The sequence below is a fragment of the Sprattus sprattus genome (assembly GCF_963457725.1).
Source record: "Sprattus sprattus genome assembly, chromosome: 8".
In the NCBI taxonomy this organism is placed as follows: domain Eukaryota; kingdom Metazoa; phylum Chordata; class Actinopteri; order Clupeiformes; family Clupeidae; genus Sprattus; species Sprattus sprattus.
The window spans coordinates 20,683,246-20,702,800 of NC_137927.1; the positions used below are offsets into that span (position 1 = coordinate 20,683,246).

Below are 19,555 nucleotides of genomic sequence, written 5' to 3' on the forward strand. Positions count from 1 at the left end.
AAGCAAATAACCCTTCTATCACTGTCTACTGTATTCGTTCAGGGAGGCAAAGTGGTGCAGATTGCACAAGGTACAGTTTTTGTCATTCAGCCACAAAGATAAACGTCGTTAAAGCCTATCACTAACCTATGTGCTGATCAAAAAAATAAATGTTTCTTTTTTAACGAGGTAACATTTAGTATCCATAGAAAATGTCAAATGAAAATTGCAAGCCGGATCATGTTCCGTTTTAAAATAAGTGCTGGTCCTTTAAGAGTACTGCAACCAGGAAGTTGTCATGTTTAAAGGAAGAGAGTTTGCTTTGTTGTTTCCAATGCACGGTACATGTATCAGATATATAGATTGGGGTATCGGGGAGCTCACTGTTACATTGTAATGTTGCCTCGCCTATTGTAACTTATACTTGTTATGTTGTGGTTTTGCAAATATGAACAGATCTCAGTTGAAGCGCTCCAATATTTTAAGAATGGCGCTTGCTGGTTCAAAGGATTCCACGGACCAGGATGGGACGGGCGAGAGTTTCATATTGAGATCCATCAAAATTGCTGCCGTGGTGACACTTTATTGGTTTATCTCCATCACGATGGTTTTCCTTAACAACTATCTGCTCGACAACAAAGACCTGGATGCACCAATTTTTATAACATTCTTCCAGTGCCTAGTCAGCGTGGGACTCTGTCGGTTAATGTATTTCTTATCCACTCTGTTCCCCGGCAACATTGACTTTCCCTCAATGAAATTTGACCTCAAAGTGTCCCGAGAAGTGCTGCCTCTCACAATTGTGTTCATTGGGATGATTACTTTCAACAACCTTTGCTTAAAACATGTTGGAGTCGCCTTCTACACCGTTGGACGCTCGCTCAGCACAGTTTTTAATGTTATTTTTTCATACACAATTATTAAGCAGACAACATCTCTTAAAGCACTGTTATGTTGTGGGGCTATTTTGGGTAAGTATCACTAATGTCACATTATGAGTGGATTTTTGTGGTGATCTGTGTTCAGGGATTTAGCAGGTTTATCTTAGCCTAAGTTTATGATGCTTGCTTGATCAAGTGAGACAAATGTATCATGCTTCAAACTGGTATGAGAGATTGTCCTGGTGCGTGTTCACATACAAATGTTCTAACCCGTAACCTAAAACCAGTGATCGTTTTACCTACTTTGACCTACATAAGCTTTGTGTTGTTCAGAAGAAGTTTCAAGTAGCCTATATGTTAATTTTATCAGGGTTTCTTACCTTGGTGTCACATCTTGCCACAAACATTTAGTCTGAGTTCAATAAATGTTAATGCTCTCCCTTTTTCAGGAGGGTTCTGGCTTGGTGTGGATCAAGAGGGTGTTGCTGGTTCACTGTCCTGGACAGGAGTCATCTTTGGAGTCTTAGCCAGTGCCTGTGTGTCTCTCAATGCCATCTTTACCAAGAAAGTTATGCCAGTGGTAGATGGCAGCATCTGGAAACTATCCTTCTACAACAACCTCAATGCATGTGTTCTCTTTTTACCACTCATTGTTATTTTTGGTGAACTGGGAAGTATCTTGAAGTTTAACCGCTTGGGAGACCCACAGTTCTGGGGTATGATGAGCCTTGGTGGACTGTTTGGCTTTGGCATCGGGTATGTCACTGGCCTGCAGATTAAGTTCACCAGCCCTCTGACGCACAACGTATCTGGCACTGCGAAGGCTTGTGCACAGACGGTCCTGGCAGTGATGTATAATCACTCTAGCAAGTCTGCCTTGTGGTGGACCAGTAATATGATGGTACTAGCGGGCTCCTCTGGCTATACCTGGGTTAAAGGGATAGAAATGAAGAAGGGTCCAGCCCAGGGACCACCAGTAACTGTGTCCAAAGAAGTGACAGAGAAAAAATATCCAGACGTATAGGGCTTTGGGAAGGCACAGAATAGCCCATCAGAGGACCAATGAAATGAAGACCAATCATGTTATATATTTTAGATTTTTATATTAACACCATATTCTGAGTAATATCTGGTGATGCAAACTGCATTTGTACCGCTTTTCATCAGCAGTTCATCATTTGTAGGCAAGAGAAAAAAAAGCATTTTGGGTTACACAAACAAGAAATAGTAAATTAAATATCCTTAAATGTTTTTTTAAGTAAGACTGTGATTCTTATTTTTTATTTGAACCATAAGTGTGGTTTAGATTTGCCAATCAGAAAAAAATAAACCACTGATTTTTTTGGTTATGAATATATACAAAATGATAGTGAAATCCCACGGTGTTCTCTATACAGGTGCTTTACTTGTGTGAAGCCACGTTTAGTAAGTTTCATATTGTTTGATTGCTTGTCTATTTTTTATATTTTTTTTGTCATGTGGCCTCTTTCTTTCCATCTATCTCATCAAATCTCTGTCCAACCCCCCATGGGATACACTACAGCCATGGAAACTTTACATCTATACTATACTATACATCCACACTTCTAGCTTTTAGGACATTTGGACACTGAGGTAGCAACTGAAACACTCCCGCCATAGGAACATTGACAGCAAAGAATGTAGTTGGGTAGATGAAGGACAAGGACATAAAGTAAGGTAACAGTTTATATTGGATAGATTTGAGCTATGCTATGTTTGTGAGCAAAACATTCTCTACAAAATAATAGAATACACATGCAAGTGCAGAATAGGATGGCTTGTGAAATGTATGTGAGCTTAATTTACATTAAGTCATTATGCAGATGCTTTTTTTTTTTGGTTCAGTTTAAAAGTCTCATGTACATGATGGAAATAATAGTGTTATAACTTGTGGAGTTATAAATGTTTTGTAAGTGTATTTCATTTTTTATTGCAAAGCATTTTCAGACAGTCCACGACTGACTAAATTAAACTTGTTGTATTTCAAAGTAAACTGAGTTACTCTTTGTTCACACTATTGTCTGTGGAGTTGTGAATTAATAGAGCTGGCGGTAATGTGTTTTTTATTTTCTCTCAACTGAATCAAACGAAAGTACGTCAGCGCACACAGTCTGACTGTAGGCTACCCCAAAAACATGTGGAAACCGCTAGATGGTGCTAATGACTTTGTTAACCACTGTGGGTCAATGATTTCAAGACGGTATTTCTGTGCAAGAAGCATATTTAGGCCAATACACCCTAAGCATATTCGCTTTGCTTAGTATATCTCGGCTTTTTAAGGCCTCCCGTGCGTAAAACCTTTTAAACTTAGATGTTGGCTAGGGTTAGCAGTGATATTGGTGTAACAAGTTACAACTGGTTTGAAAATTGCTCGGAATTATGTTGCAGATGGAAGTATGGTTTAAATCATAGACCTACATCACAAAGGCTAAATCCAATATTTTGACAAATCTATATCAACGTTTATCTTGGAACGAAAATAAAATGCCTCAAAAACAATAACAAATAAAAATATATTTTAGATTTTAAAAACGAACGTTTAATTATCTTTGTGTTGTGATACTGTTACTTTCAACTCCTCGGCCTTGGCTTGCTTTAAAAGCTTATAAAACAACGATGATGTAGCTGCTCTTATATAAAATATCCGGTGTCACAGCACGAGATAGTTGTTTTCTCCAGTGCGCGAGTCTCCCTAGTCCAGATTGCAACATCAAATTTGGATAACTAAGCAGTGTATTGAAAGTGTGTTAAAAATCAAGAATTCGTCAAATAATGAGTTTTCGTTTTACCCAGTTTGTAGTTTTAGAGACGCTTTGCTTAGCCTATTAATAATGTTTTAGAACGGAGAGGGAAGAGGAGAGCGGTAAATGATGTAACCTTTGCCTAGCCGGCAAAGGAAATCGCTATTGGGAGAATATACAAGGTGTAGACCCAATGGATTAGTGGCATGATTTCAATTATTCCTCAGTTGTAGTCAACATCGCTCTTGAGCACACCACGAAAACGTGACGGGGCGTTGTCTACACGTGCAAACTGACCAATCGACGAGAAGATAGGCGTGTTATATCCCTTCCATTTAGCCAATAATTGAGAACATGTCCAGTGGCGACGAATGTGTCTTGAAAACTATGAGGGCGGGAGAGGTTTACTCTCCGCACAAGAGACATGACAAGACTTTTGACAGAACTTAGAATCATTTAGTCGGTAGGTTTGAAGGCGATTTATTAAAAATCATGGTTGTAAATTCAGTGCATTGGTTTCGTAAAGGCTTGAGACTTCACGATAATCCTGCTCTCCAAGAGGCTTTGGATGGTGCAGACACTGTGCGTTGCGTTTATGTGTTGGATCCTTGGTTTGCTGGATCTGCCAACGTGGGATTTAACAGATGGAGGTTTGTATTTATATTCATTGAACATTAGAAGATAACTAAACCAGTTTAGGATGATCAGATCGTATGGTGTGTTTCAAGGACCTGTGCGTTTTGCTAATTTAACAGTAGCCTTGGTGACGCTTGATAATAGGTAACCAGCATCACCAACTGTTGCTATTTGTAGTCTAAATGCGAGAATAGTAAACTATCTGTAGTGTGAAGAAAGTATGCGGTATTATCGGGGGTGTCTTATGAAAAAGCTATTCTAACAGTCTTGGACATGGGGGTGTTTCGCTTACGTTTCGCTTATCCGCTGGCGGTCAACAACCGTTTGGCAGTTTGCACGTGAGCGTAGGGCAAAAGTGCATGCTAATGACTTGGATTTCGTAACTGCATACGGTTTGCAGCTTAATGTAGATTTCATGTTCTTTCGGATAACTATATGTGACAATTGTCTGTGACAGTTACTGAATAGATACGATCATAAACACTGGCATATTTCAAAAAACTCTATGCTTGTTAACTGGTGAAGGTAATATGGTAAACTGCTAAAGAGAGGTTACTGTCCGCTAAAATGAATGCTGCTGGTTGATTGGAATATTATCAAGCTTATTATCGTGTCAATAGAATAGTCAAATCAGGTTGCTATTCTACACCACAGGTTTTTATTAGAATCTTTGGAGAACCTGGACACCAGTCTTCGACAACTGAATTCAAGGCTTTTTGTGATCCGGGGACAACCAACAGACGTATTCCCACGCCTATTCAAGGTGCTGTTCTGCGTCATTTCAATACACACACACACACACACACACACACACACACACACACACACACACACACACACACACACACACACACACACACACACACACACACACATCTGAAGTTTCACATACAGACATGCACATACACAATGTTCAGAAAACTACTGACAGAACATGCCCTGATTTGCTTGAGAGCTTGTATGCTTAGGAGATGATGGTCCTTTTATGCAACCTTATTTTGACCCAGTTTTCATTTTACCCGCTGTTGAATTCAAAGATTACCAGGGGCATTCTGGAATTGGAGGACATTTTCTGTACTACCCATGACATTTCATTGACCTAAAATAATGTGTTGAATAGCCAAGATATTTGAAATAATAGTAATTATGCATTTGGAGTTTAGCCCCACAACGTGCCTGAACCCTTAGCCTGGCATGGGAAGACAACACATGACACAGAGGAAATGACATCTTCAAGCCATTTGCTAACACCATGGGTAGACCACAGGTTAATCCTTTCTAATATTTTTCATATTTTTCCAATCTTTTCAACCTTTATTGAGTGTCACTCTAACCAACACAACCCTGTCACTCATATTATCAAAATAAAACAAATTAACTTCCAACTTCTTTCTTTGTTTATATAGCAAAGTTTGTCCTTGACCATGACAGTATAGTTACATTCCACAGCTAGCTGATAAAAGCTATCGTTAGCATTTATTTGCAACCCTGTTCCTATAATTAAAGTGACAAGGTTGCACTACAGTAACAGGGTTGCATCTCTTTCAGCTCACTCTGAAGGGACAAGCTATTATCTATAGTAAAATGAAATGTGTATGTAAACTTGAGATGACATGATTTAAATGTATTACCAGGTACCACTAAATAGCCTATTGAGGTTGCAACACCTACATGAATGGGATTATTAACTCAAAATTAACTCAGCTGTGTTTAAATCCTGTTCAGATCATTTTGAATTGGTTAATAGACATTTGTTTTTATTTGAATGGGTTTCTTCAGAGTTCTCTCACAGCATTCAGTTCAACTGAAAAGCAGAGTCACTACTGTGCCAGGTGTGATGCTGATGAACAGAGGAGACAGTAGCACTTAGAACAGGTGGAGGATAGGTGTGGAAACAGGGAAGAATGGAAGGCAAAAAGTCAACCCTGTTCCTTTGCAACCCAGTTACTCTAATACTCCATGACCTTATATACAAAAAAAAAAATATATATATATATTTTCAGGTTCCTGAGTATTCCTAAAAAGGTTGTGCCAAGGATAGCACAAAACAGTTAAAACGTCTCATAAAAAGTGTATATTTTCGCCTGCGTTTGACAAAATTTTATTATTTGACGGTGTATTACTTGTTTTTTCTTAAATATGTAACAAAACTGTTTCAAACGTGTTGATGCCTAAGTTGTCCCTCAATTCTTGAATGCCCCACTGGGTAAAAGGAGGATGTGGTTCAGCAGGTTACTGTTCCTTGCCCCTTACTCTGTCTACTATGACTGCATTGAAGTGAATGTGCAGAACCATGTGACTAAGTGCCTAATTAGTTTGTACAAAATTTGACCTCCAGGAGTGGAATGTGACCCGTATGACCTTTGAGTATGACTCTGAGCCTTACGGGAAGGAACGGGATGCTGCTATCATCAAGATGGCACGGAACTTTGGAGTGGAGACCAGAGTGAAAAACTCACACACCCTTTACAACTTGGACAGGTCAGATATATGCATCCTATTTTTGCAGATGTTTGTCCTTTTATAAACCTTGTCCCCTGTTTTGTTAAAGAGAGAATAGAGAGTGCCAGGAATGTGAAGATTGGCCTACTTGAATCACACTTTGAAAGGATGAGTGCATTCCAGAATAGTTTCTGTCGTGTCAGTATCTGTATAGCCTCGACAATGCTACAAATATTGAATTGTTGCTGAGTTAGGCGCATGTAACAGATTAAATATGTTTTAAAAAACTTTAAAAAGTGGACATCAGGAGTCTTTCGCTAAGTATAGCTGGAAGATTTAGATACTGGCCTTGTGTTGTGATGTGTGTACAGTAGGCGTACATACATGCAACTGTGTGTTTGTATGTGGACAGGTCTCACCTCCAATGATATCATGCTGAATGACATCAGTTACAGAGTCATTGGTTCGTAAGCTAAGCAGGTTGGAGGTGAGGCAAGGAAAGGCCATTAGATGAGGGTGGTCTTATATTCTCCCACTGTTCTGTGTGTGTGTGTGTGTGTGTGTGAAGCTTCCTGTGTTTGTGTTCTCATGTTTTCAAGTAAAAAGTAACCTCATATGTGCCCCTCATATATAAAAACAATAGTGTCTTTCAACAAAGCTGTGTATAACAGAACTGTCATAGTCTGCATATGACGGCTAGTCAAGTAGCAGAGGCTGCTTGTTTATTGTTGTTGTTCTCATAGACCGTGGTGGTTAGCATAAATATGTGGCATTTGAGTTGTCTTTGGGTTATGTGCCTTAAGTCCTTAGATTAAAAGCATGGTACATGGAACGATTTCCCTTCTAGAAAGCGTCTGTCTCAAAGCTTTGGTTGTGACCAACCTAGACCTCACGGAGTGTACCATATCCATTTCCCGTCCCGGTCTGTCTCAGTTGACTGGTTGTTGTTCAGGCAGTTTTTTGTTATCAGCTTCTGCAATTACACTTGCACAAAACCTGCCCCATCCCATTATCTGCTGCCAGCTAAAAGCCCCCAGCAGGGAGCAGGTCATTCTGTCTCTAAAGGAAGGAGGCTTACGTTACACCATTACTGAAGCCATTGTTGTTTGTAATGCCCTTTGATCACCTCCAAGCTTCAAGTGATCCTATAGGAAGAGAGAGGAAAATAGTATAGTTTGCTTCAGTTATATAAATAGCATTGAGGCTAGTAGCATTCAGCATGTGAGCTGAATGTTGGGGGAGGATGACGTTTTCTCTCTCTCGGATAGCCACGTTCTGCATCCTTTCCTCACATGATATATCCTGTCCTATCCAGCCACTCTGGGGCTTAATCGACGTCACATGACACACTGCCCCCTACTGGCTGTGTGAACTGTCTCTCGGTCACACTACTGAACATGTGCTGGGTGCCGCCACTGTAGTAGACATGTGCTGGACGAATCAAGTCAGTCACAGAGTGTGCGAGAATGTGCTGTATGTCCTGTAGGAATTTATATAAACACACACGCACAGAGAAAGGCACACACAAACACACACCCCTTTTTCTCCAATCTCAGGACTATGATAACAAGTCTATTACAGATGTAGGCTCATGCTGGTAAATGATTGCTGGTGTTACAGTACATTTTTTACATTTGATACTGTTTTTTTGTTGTATTAAGGATAGACAAAATTTGGCCCGGTTGTAGTCTATATATTGTGCTTTGAGCTTTTTTTTGCTTGTAGTTCCAGTTATGACCTCGACGTTTTCAATTTGCTGTTGCTGTGGGACCACACTGTGTGCAATGCAAATAAATAAACATTTTATAAATTAATAAAGAGGATATTCAGCAATTGCCAGTAAATAGAGATAACAATGTAAACTCTTTTTATTTTTTTAATAATATTTATTTTTTATTATATAAATCAATGGAAAGATTTGTCTATTGTTATACAACTTTATGGTCTTTAAGGGTATGATGATATATGTATGAATAAAAATTCCGCTGTTTTTTTGTTGCTACTTTGCTCCATATTATTTAAAGTGTTCCCAGAGGAAAGCTGTATATTGTCCCCCTTACATTTTGAAGAGTTTTGGGAGTGGGAATCTTGGACTTAGCCAAGATAACTGAATATATCAGAAGTGAACAAATGCTTGGGAACTTAACCTTGGCTGTTTTGGAGGGGTGCTGGGCTGTCCCTCTGACAGGCCTGCTGCTCTCAGTTAGTGCTTATCGTTTTATCTCTGCCTCTAGGATCATCGAGATGAACAACAGTAGCCCCCCACTCTCCTTCAAGCGCTTTCAGGCCCTTGTCCAAAGGCTTGAACTGCCCAAGAGACCCCTGCCGACTGTTACTGCAGAACAGATGGACAGCTGTCCAACTCCCATTGCACATAATCATAATGAGCTTTACAGCGTACCCTCTCTGGAGGAACTGGGTGAGAACCTGGGAGATTGAAACTCTATCTATTTCTCTCACTAACCACTGGCATCAGTCACGCTGGCAGTTTACCAGTATTTAACCCTTTTAGATCTCAGACAGAAGGTCTTCATTGGCCTTCATTTGTTATTCACCTGCTGAAGATGTTTTGCCTTCCTGCAGATCAAGGAAGTGCATTTTAATCTTTTTATTGTGACTCTGTGATTACTGTTTGGGTACTTTGAGTCATTTCCTTTTTTTCCCATGTCTTCTCCGAACAGGTTTTAAGACAGCTGGCCAGGATCAAGCTGTGTGGAAAGGAGGGGAAACAGAGGCTCTGCATCGACTGAACCGACACACGGAAAAGGTGTGTTTTAGGGACAAAGGGTGTGGCAGGAAGGGAATGCTGAGCTCATGTTTTACATATGCTGCAAAGTCCATGAAGGCTAGTGGCCTGTAGCAGACATGTGGGGCTGGACGTCATGGTTTCAGTCTGAGCGTGAGTCAGCAGTGGGGCTGGACGTCATGGTTACAGTCTTGAGAGTGAGTCAGCAGCACTCAGAAGAAGCCTACTCTGCACACAAGGCCTGAGGACTCTGAGAGCAATGGAAGCACCTGCGCACTGAACTAAGTGGAACAGGCTTATGTATGGAGACTGTTTAAAGATAAAGCACTAGATTATTAGCGTGACTCAGCCAGCGTCCTAGCCTTTGACATATCTGCACTTCTCAAACACAGGACATCTGTCCCTATCCCTTTCAGTGCTCTCCAGTGCTATGTGACACAATTGCAAACGCAAACATTTTTAATAAAAATATACATGAGGCGATCTGCCCCGCGCCTTGCTCAACCAAGGGTAGTAGTGTCAAACCAGTCCTTCATAGGTTAAAGCATTCATGTCCATGTAGCTTGCATAGAGTAAGAATAACCACGGTCCTCTGATGCTGTGACGCAATCACACATCTCTAGTTTTAAATCTAAAATGTAACCACTTCCTCTGACTGAGTGCCTTTATATACCGTTGCACACCGTGTGATCTTTTACTTTGGATTTATCTACTTGGGATAATATATATGAAGAGACATGAATGTTTTTCCCTCAAAGAAAGCCTCACTGTTATTATACTTTTGGCAGTGTTTTCTGATCTCAGTGTTCTAATGATATGTTTCTGGGTTCCTTAAAGGAATGGATGGCGAGTTATGAGAGGCCACGCATAAACGCCTGCTCCCTGATGGCAAGTCCTTCAGGCTTGAGTCCTTTCCTTCGCTTTGGCTGTCTGTCTTGTCGAACATTGTACTACAAACTCCGAGATCTCTACATGAAGGTGAGAAGGCCTGCTGTGGGGAGTCTGTGTAGTGTAACCACACGTTTCTACATGTTTTCAGTAATGCTTAGGAATTCCTTGCATCGCAGCACATCATTGATTATTAAAAGAAATTGATTGGGATGGAATGTTTTTTTTTTCTGGGTGGATCATTTACGCCTTGACATCCACAGAAACAAAGCTCTTTAGACCGTGAGGTGGAAGCCTACCATGGTTCATTTAGATGATAAGCTGTCTGTGAAGCTCTTTAGACCTTGAGATGGAAGCTTACCATGGTTCATTTAGATGATAAGCTGTCTGTGAAGCTCTTTAGACCTTGAGGTGGAAGCTGACCATGGTTCATGACATCCACAGAAACAAAGCTCTTTAGACCTTAAGGTGGAAGCCGCCCATGGTTAATTTGGATGTCAAGCTGTCAGTGGTCCATGAGAATAAGCAATAACCTGTTGTGTGTTTATATTCCTTTTCCCATCAGGCAAATAAGCAGATCACACCTCCCTTGTCACTCTTCACTCAACTCCTGTGGAGGGAGTTCTTCTACACAGCAGCTACCCGCAATCCCACATTTGATCGGATGACGGGCAATCCCGTCTGCTTGCAGATCCCCTGGGATAAGAACCCTGAGGCCCTGGCGAAGTGGGCAGAAGGTCGGACAGGTTTCCCATGGATTGATGCCGTCATGACCCAGCTACGGCAGGAGGGCTGGATCCATCACCTAGCCAGGCATGCCGTGGCCTGCTTCCTGACCAGAGGAGACCTGTGGATCAGCTGGGAGAGCGGCATGAAGGTGAGCACCCATAAGTGTGACTGTGGATATGTGGCTTTGTCTTGTGTGATTAATGTTACAATGTAAGTTTAAGTTAATCAAATTATTAATACACTCAGATTTTCACTCTACCATTTTTCAGTGTCACAGTAATTGTTCTTGTGTTAAAATATATAGTTTAATCTTTAACAGATTAGTACTTGTGTATTTATATGCAAGCAATTGTACCTTCAAACTTTGGTTTTGGTACAAAACTTAGATACCTCCCCATGATAAAAGGTCGAAAGGTTAACCTTTAAACAATGGATTCATATTACACATACACATATCCAGAAATAGTGTGAGATGCGAGTTTGCATCGTATTGAGTTTAACTATATGCCGTTTGGCATTTAAAGTAAGGCTTTAAGGATAAGGCACCAAAAAGTACACAGAAAAAAAGCTTTTTGTACAGCTGATAAATGTAGGACATTTATGAATCTCCAGTCAATGATAAATATTTATTAAATAAAGAAATGTGGTACTCTGTGGAAGATGATGACTCATAGTGTTCTTACTGTCTTGATCCACTTCAAGGACTTCATTTTAGAGACATAAACAGTTGTGGTCACATTGAGTGACAATAAGGAAATATACCACAATTTGACTGTACTACAGTCCCCACCCAACAGAGTTTCTTCACTTTTGAAGTGACATTTAAGGGAAATGCTACCATGTTTAAGGAAAGAGGGCGAATGTAGTGACTAGACATGTACTTTACTTGAACCAAATCACTGGCACAGTTTTAACAAGCGAGCATTGCACTTCTAATTCACTCAGATGACTGTGAGATTGTGTAAGACCTGCTTTGAAGGAAAAAAATTGATGTCTCAGTGGTTGAAGACAAAAATGCCTCCTGCAGTGAAACTGACCTGTAGTAAACCCATTCCAAATGCATTCACTGTGCGGCTCAAAACAACACAAGCAGTATTACAGCCTCTAATGAGAACAGAGGAGGCAGGATATAATCACTGCAATGTGGCATAAAAAAAAGGCAGATGTTCTGAATGTACCAGAATCAAAATTACCTAACTGTGCCGTGACAAGGTCAATGGAGACAAAGACATTGAGAAATTGGCACCAGAGGAGTGAGCCTGCTGAATTAATTTAATCTTTGATTACCATGAGGTAGCACAAGTAAAGTCGGTTCTGAGTATTTTTCACCTCGTAAGTCAACCACCCTTGTCATCTTGCTGCCCATAAGTGTCTTTTGGTCTCATGATTTTATTATTTGTATTTTCTTCTGTCATATATTTATTTGTTTGTGCATGTACTTATTGTCCACTGCTTGCCTCTCTACCCCAGGTGTTTGAGGAGATGCTGCTGGATGCTGACTGGAGTGTGAACGCAGGCAGCTGGATGTGGCTCTCCTGCAGCTCCTTCTTCCAGCAGTTCTTCCACTGCTACTGCCCCGTGGGCTTCGCCAGAAGAATAGACCCCTCCGGGAATTACATAAGGTAGACACAGATTGCCCTGCAAACTCACACATACGGACAAAAACTTTAAAATACAAAAAACAGAATGAATACCGTAGTTATGAGGCTCGCCATCTTGTGCGTTCTTGTTGTTCACAAGTGGTGTGCATCCATCTACTGTGCACATCTATTGTGCTACCACATAAAACATTTTTGACCTCCTGCATGTTTTTTGATCTAGCTAAAATAAAGAAAAATTACATGAATAAACGTGGAAAACCATAAACTTTTTCAAGCAGTCAGGCAGTCAAGTAAGGATAGTGTCATGCAGATATGTACAAACACACAATTATCACTTCTTTGAAGTTACTCAATGTCTGCATTTTTATTGCACCATCTTGTAGGTTAGTAAACAAATTATTGGACTCAACTCAATTTGACTGTACTGGCCTCAACTCTATTTGACCGTACTGTATTTGCCTTTTGTGAATGCAAAAAAGGAGGTACATCCCCAAACTGAAGGACTATCCAAACCGCTACATCCATGAGCCGTGGAACGCCCCAGAGAGCGTGCAGAGGGCCTGTAACTGCATGGTGGGGGTGGACTACCCTAAACCCATGGTCAGGCATGCTGAGACCAGCCGGCTCAACATAGAGAGGATGAAGCAGGTCTACCAGCAGTTCTCCCAGTACAAGGGTTTGAGTGAGTACACATTATTACAGTCAATGTACAGCAACCTGTGCTTTCACACAGATTAGTTATAAAAGCCTCCTTATCTAATTCTCCCAAATGCCAGGGGTTACCCCCCTTTAAGAGTCCCTTTCTGTTCCCACCTGAGCCTCTCTAGAGAATAAATTCTGCTGCTGTGCATCATGGCGAGCCGTTCTCATTCCCCTCAGGATGGAGGCCAGAATGAGTGAACAAAAAATAGGAGAGACAGCAGCTGCAGGCTCTATCTTTGAACAAGGAGCCTAGGACTTAGCAAGACATGGGCCTTTTGCAGATTTCTTATGTCTTCTGGGCTGCTGCACTTCTGCACATTTAAAAAGCTTTCCAGTTTGCAGTTGTAATTTTTCCACCTGTGATTTCATTGTCAGACTTTGAACTGAATTACTCTGGAAATGATATGAATAAACATAATTATATGAATAAACATACTTGTTTTTGTGTTTGTGCTGAGTTGGCACAGCATGCTACCGTCTGGAATGCATATGCTCCCACATCTCTCATCATGGCAATTTTAAAAGGGAGTCTATTTTGTTTGTTTGCTAATCTCTCTCTTTCTCTGTCTATCTATCATTCTACCTATCTATCTTTCTTTCTATCTATCTATCTATCTATCTCCCTTAGGTTTGCTGGCAACAGTCCCTATCATACAAGAGGAAGCTGAGACTGACACATCAGTGCCTGCAGCCTCTAGAAACCAAACCTGCTCCAATGGTGTGTTCATTGTTCAGACACAAGACGTTTTGTGTTTCTCCTGTACTGGCCCTTGGGCCAGCAGCTAACCAGATTTACCGGTTAGACCATTTTTGGGCAGCGATTACGCATCACAATGTTTTTTATGGCAACAGAAGCCAGCTAAATGTGTGTGGAGCTCCATCTAGTGGCCACAAGAATTACACTTTAAGTTTTATGCCAAGTGGCATGCTTTTTATTACAGCATTAATCAGCATATTCTCAGTGCACGTTGACCTTAGTTTAGCTCAGTTTGTGCCATACCTTTTGCATGCTCAGAGTTGACTTAAGTTGTACCGTATGAAGAATCCTGGCAGTGTTTGTATGCAAGTGTTATTATTGTTAGAAGATTGAGTTGTGTGTACGGAGAGAGACGGCATCTAAGTTGACCCTTATGTTTTGCAGATGCCATGGAATCCTCCATCTCCTCAGTTTTGTCCCACAGGAAGAGGGAACGTCCCGCTGAACTGCAGTGTTCCCACAGTTACATCCAGCCCAAGCTGCAGTGCAGTGGTTTGGACAAACACCCCCACAGATCCCAGCAACAGCAACAGTAACAGGTATTCCTACCACACTGCCTCACAAGTCTGCCTACCTGACAGAAAGTATTCAGCTAAATCATCAATACTGTAGATGTGAGAAAATTCTAATTGAGCTAAGTCAATTTGTGTATTTACAGTTGCCTTGGAGGAGCTGTAGATGCCTGCCTCAGTCCTCCCTGCTCTTCATTGGTGTGGTGGAGTGGCAGTCCCTAATGCTCTCCTGGATAAAAGCAGATAGATCTGTTAAGATGCACCTTATCTGTCAAAATGCAGCCTTCCATTATTTCTCTTAACTTAATGTGTGGTATCTACACCATTGTAACACTTTGCAATCCAATGGGTTGCTGCTGGTCATTAGAAACAAGTCACTTTTTTTGTGTTAGCCACTGTTTAGAGTGTCATGATCATCTCGTCAATTCCCTTTCTAAATCAGAGAGTAAGAGAGGTAGATGTAAAGAAAGGCAAACAGAGAGTCCTATTTTAGCTAGACAGTGTGTTGAACACAAGCACATTCCCTATATTTAATCACCACTTCTGATGGTGTTGAGAAAGGTAGTTATGCCATTTTCACTCTGAATGCTAAAGGGAAGGGTAGAGGGTCTGGTTTATATCTAGTAATCATCTGCACTGAGAACAATGACAAAAAAGTAACGTTTCAATCTGTTGCAATGGCAGATAAAAAACTCAATGCCGTACTTCATGGATGTAGATTGATGTGTCTCAAAGTTACAGTTAAATGACAGATGGCAGATTACACTAAGTATGTGGTGAGAATGATTTAAATTCACCTATGTCCTATGTATTTCCTGCATATTCCAAAATGTGTTTAAAAATCAGACCTTGTGCCTTGCAACAGTCTTTTCACCCTCGTGGGAAAGGGTCCCAAAGCAAACAGGAGAGAGAATGTTCTGTTTCTGTCATTGTCAAATGTTTGTTGTATATTTAATGATGTACCTGTGTATCATTTAGCTCAAAGTGAGTGTTCTACAGGGGGAAGTTTAAGATAGAGATGCATGTTGTTATGCAGTTTACTTTGTCTGGGCTATGACGTTTCTCATGTATTTAAGTCATTTAAATTCAACATATGAATGATTATAATTCTTTAAATGGCTTTTTTGAGATCATACTGTTACATAAAGATGCATTTCCGCATGAAAATGTAAAGTGTACACAGCAGCAGATTGATCATTAACCCTTGTCGAGCAAATAACGTATTACACAGCTCTAACACTACCCGTAGTGGGGTAGTTTTAGCTTCTAGTATACGCTAGGCTAATACACGGAGTAAACTTTAGTAAACATCCAACATCAGTTAGCAATAAGCTAAGAGCATGTCAGCTATATCACTTGCTATGTGACCGTTATGGGCCGTCTGTTAATTACCAATCAGAACAATAGTGACAGACGTACTATTTATAACTGACTAGTGCTGTAGCGTGTAAAGGCAACGTATGAGCAGATACAGGGACACAAACTAACATTAGTGCCTTATAATTTGTTATCGACTTAGTTAAGTAACGTTAGCTGTTGGTTTGCACTGAGTAGGCTACTGATGAGTGGTTTGTTATTGCATACATTAGATGTAATGTTTCAGAGGTAAACATCAGATGATCTGTAGGCTGTGTAAGCTGTAAACATTAACATTAGTCCCCTGTGTTGCTATCAGTGTCGATATCTCAAAAGTGCTTAGTATGTGTTTAGCTTATATTTATCTCCCAAGAACACTCCATATTTTCAACTCATGTATTAAAGGCTGAAGGCAGGGTCCCCTTTAAATTGTGAAGTGTTGTCATACTCCATCTTGTATGAAGTGTGTATAGATGATTGTATTTGCTCAGAGGGCTGTACTACGAAGCGAGGTAACTGGCTTATCCAGTGTAGCTTTATTGGCAATCGACCGGTTAACAATACTTGGACCAAAATAGAAATACTTAGACTAATTTTAATATGCATAGGCTAGGCCGATATACAGAACACATTATTCTCCATAGGATACACTGATACACATATGCCTATTAGAATGCCGTCAGAAGAATCACAAATCAATTTGTTTGTCATTTTTTGATCAGTGGATTTATTAATTCATGTTCTCCATTTTCAAAAAATGCAAAGAAAAAGGGTTCGAATTGAAGAAACTTAGGCCTAGGAATGGTCAGCAATGAACAGGGTATGAGGGGAATGCTGTTGGCTGGATCAATAGTATCCCAATCAACTATAAGAAAGGCATGTGATCCAGGTGGACACTTAGTTGCCACTAGGATCAGAACTGGACCCTCTTCATTATGGGCTTTCCTGTGGTGTTTGCAATGGCTTATTCCTTTGCCTGTGCAGAAGTAGCAGGAGGTGGCCCTCCTGTTTCACAAGCCCAGCCTTTTTCAGCTTGCTATGAACATACAAATAAGCTGGTGTATAGTACACCCCTTATCTATTCCCAGCATTAATGAGAGAATGCAAAGCCTGCAACTTATAAATAATATTTCCTAACAGCCTAGCAAGTAACCCTTAATTAATTAACAGTGAGTAACAGGTCAATTTCAGAACTGTAGCCCATGTGTAGGCTTTAATGAAATGATCCTTATTGTTTTAAAAGTATTTAGCTAGGCTACTGCATGTGTCCTTACATCTCAATCATATTAAACATGGACAAAATAAGCAACAACAACAACAAACCTTCCTGATTTTGGTGCCACGGGTTTATTAAAACTCTTTATAGCCACTAATTATCATAGTGCATTACTTCAGTGAAAATAAATTGGACATAAAGTCGGCCTCCGTTGGCGAACATGCACATACTTCAGTTAGGTCAGTTAACAGAGTCAACTAACCAACATCTTAATTACCGTTTTAGTACCGTTTAACACTAATTTAGGCAATCAGGGTCTGTCACACCTTACTTCCCGTTCATTCTAAGTCGATTAAACTCCCTTCGTAGTATGGCCCTCAGGTGCAGCTACATTGTTTGGACATAAGCTCATTTAGGTAAATGCATGTGTAAGCAACAGCCAAAGCTACTTCAAATGTTCAGACAGATTCATGTTCAAGTAATGCTAAGAAAAGTATTCTTTATGCTCAGTTTATAAATGTCTCCATGTAAAAGCCTGTGTTACATGCGTTCATTTGCTCAAATAAAATAGTTCTCTTAGGCAGACAATTAGGGAAGATTAACACAGCACAATAGATGAACAAATAATGAAGATTAACACAACAGAGGCGACAGGAAACTGTGAATTAGCTCCGAATCTAGAAGCCAAAGAGGCTGATGAACTGCATTGCTTTGACTTTGATGCAGCCTGTTAGCATGGATGGCAATGAATATTTGGGAGTTCATTTGCATCGCACGTGGCATTGAGCTAGAGTGTGCCCTTCCCAAAAAACATTTCTGAGGCCTCTCGTGTGGCTTATATTCCATATGGCATCAGCTTTAGTTCTCATTTGAGTGGCAGCTTTGGACTATTGTCTGTAAAGTAATGTCAGCACATAATTTCATTCAGTGTTTGAGTGTGTGTGTGTGTGTGTGTGTGTGTGTGTGTGTGTGTGTGAGAGACGTAAGTCCTTATCTCAAATATGTGTGTGAAAGAGCTTTGTTTTGGTACTCCTGGAGTGTGCTCCATAAAGGTAGATCCTAGTCTTAAATATGTTTGTAAATAGTAAATATTTAAAGGTAAATAATTTCATATTTTGGTTTTGTATTCCAGCGTATGTGAGGTTGAGGCCTCAGGCACAATGTATAAATATTTATCTACCCTCTCTACGTTCTTGCACCAGCATGATATCTAAATATGTCAACCTGTAAGGTATTGGATTGCTATCAATATTTTATCTGGTATAGCTTGGCATATTCAGTGCCGGCATAGTATAGAAAAAACTGTGCCCTTCGTTCAAGATGTGAGGTAACAGGAGAATTCAGAGTCTTGGTCAAGCAAAAGGTTTTATTGCCTCTGCCTCTTTATTTATTTATTTTTTTCTTTAAATGCCCAAAGTGAATTGTGCTGCGACAAATATGCAAGTTTTTTAAATATTTGTGTTTCTCATATAATCACATAACAACCTGAGAGGTACTGAATCAGTCAACATAATGGATTCATCAGAATCTGTTGTTGGATCAGATTTGTTTATTTTGTATGAAGTCAACTAGATGCTTAACTGTATTGTGCCTGAGCTATTCATTTTGTAATAATGTATAATAAATTTGTTTTCATTTTTACTTAATTTGTTCAAGTGTGAAATATTTTCCTCCGCAATTAAATTTCCTCCAAAGCCTTGTGTCTTTTTATGGGTGCTGTCTTTTACCAGAATGGGTTCAGTCTGAAATGCATATTCACACATGACGTTTGATTGGTGCAGCCCGCAACAGGGTATCATGGGTGGTGCTTTACTGCACACTATGATTCCCATTTTCAATATCTTAAATCTAGTCATTTACCTTTGCAATGCACATGATTACATGGGCCTCGTTTCCCGATAACGACGTATTTTAACGGCCTACGTGGATTTTTAAGACATAGTAGACTCAGTAACACTTTCTATTTACGAGCGTTCCCCGAACATCATCTTAAAGTCAGGTGCACGAGCGTAACGTGCACGAGTCCTTAAGTACTCTTAGTGGTTGGAGCTGTCCATCACAGTGGTTCTGAAAGTAACGTAATCGATGGCAGAAGAGTCGATGTTCTCACTTGTCTATAGGCTCATGAATGAATTTCCAATATAACAAGTGTCGACATAAGAACAATACCTCAATAAATATATATAGGCTAGAAAAGAAATAAAAAACATCACTCAGGGCATAAGCCGCCATAATATGTGACTGCTTGGAAGCCCAGGAAAAAAAATATAGGATACATACAGTATATGGGTGGATTTTGTCCCGACCAAAATAGCCCACATGAGGTAGTAATCCAACTGGTGGAATAG

At 40.2% G+C, this 19,555-nt stretch overlaps 2 protein-coding genes across 2 annotated transcripts; both read left to right on the forward strand.

The window, feature by feature from the left end:
• Positions 1 to 427: 427 nt before the first annotated feature.
• Positions 428 to 2,518, forward strand: slc35c1 (solute carrier family 35 member C1; the record flags this gene model as incomplete). The annotated part of the gene is made up of 2 exons (XM_080843128.1): positions 428 to 950; positions 1,310 to 2,518. 2 exons carry the CDS (start codon positions 428 to 430, stop codon positions 1,882 to 1,884), a joined length of 1,098 nt encoding a protein of 365 aa, XP_080699254.1. The 3' UTR covers positions 1,885 to 2,518.
• A 1,535-nt stretch (positions 2,519 to 4,053) lies between these two features.
• LOC308369641 (cryptochrome-2-like) lies at positions 4,054 to 18,780 on the forward strand. The gene is made up of 12 exons (XM_080844142.1): positions 4,054 to 4,272; positions 4,913 to 5,021; positions 6,597 to 6,739; positions 8,935 to 9,119; positions 9,382 to 9,467; positions 10,284 to 10,424; positions 10,900 to 11,211; positions 12,534 to 12,685; positions 13,144 to 13,346; positions 13,995 to 14,084; positions 14,508 to 14,662; positions 14,782 to 18,780. The coding sequence occupies exons 1-11, from the start codon at positions 4,115 to 4,117 to the stop codon at positions 14,657 to 14,659; spliced, it is 1,731 nt and encodes a 576-aa protein (XP_080700268.1). The 5' UTR covers positions 4,054 to 4,114; the 3' UTR covers positions 14,660 to 14,662; positions 14,782 to 18,780.
• The last annotated feature ends 775 nt before the right edge of the window (positions 18,781 to 19,555 follow it).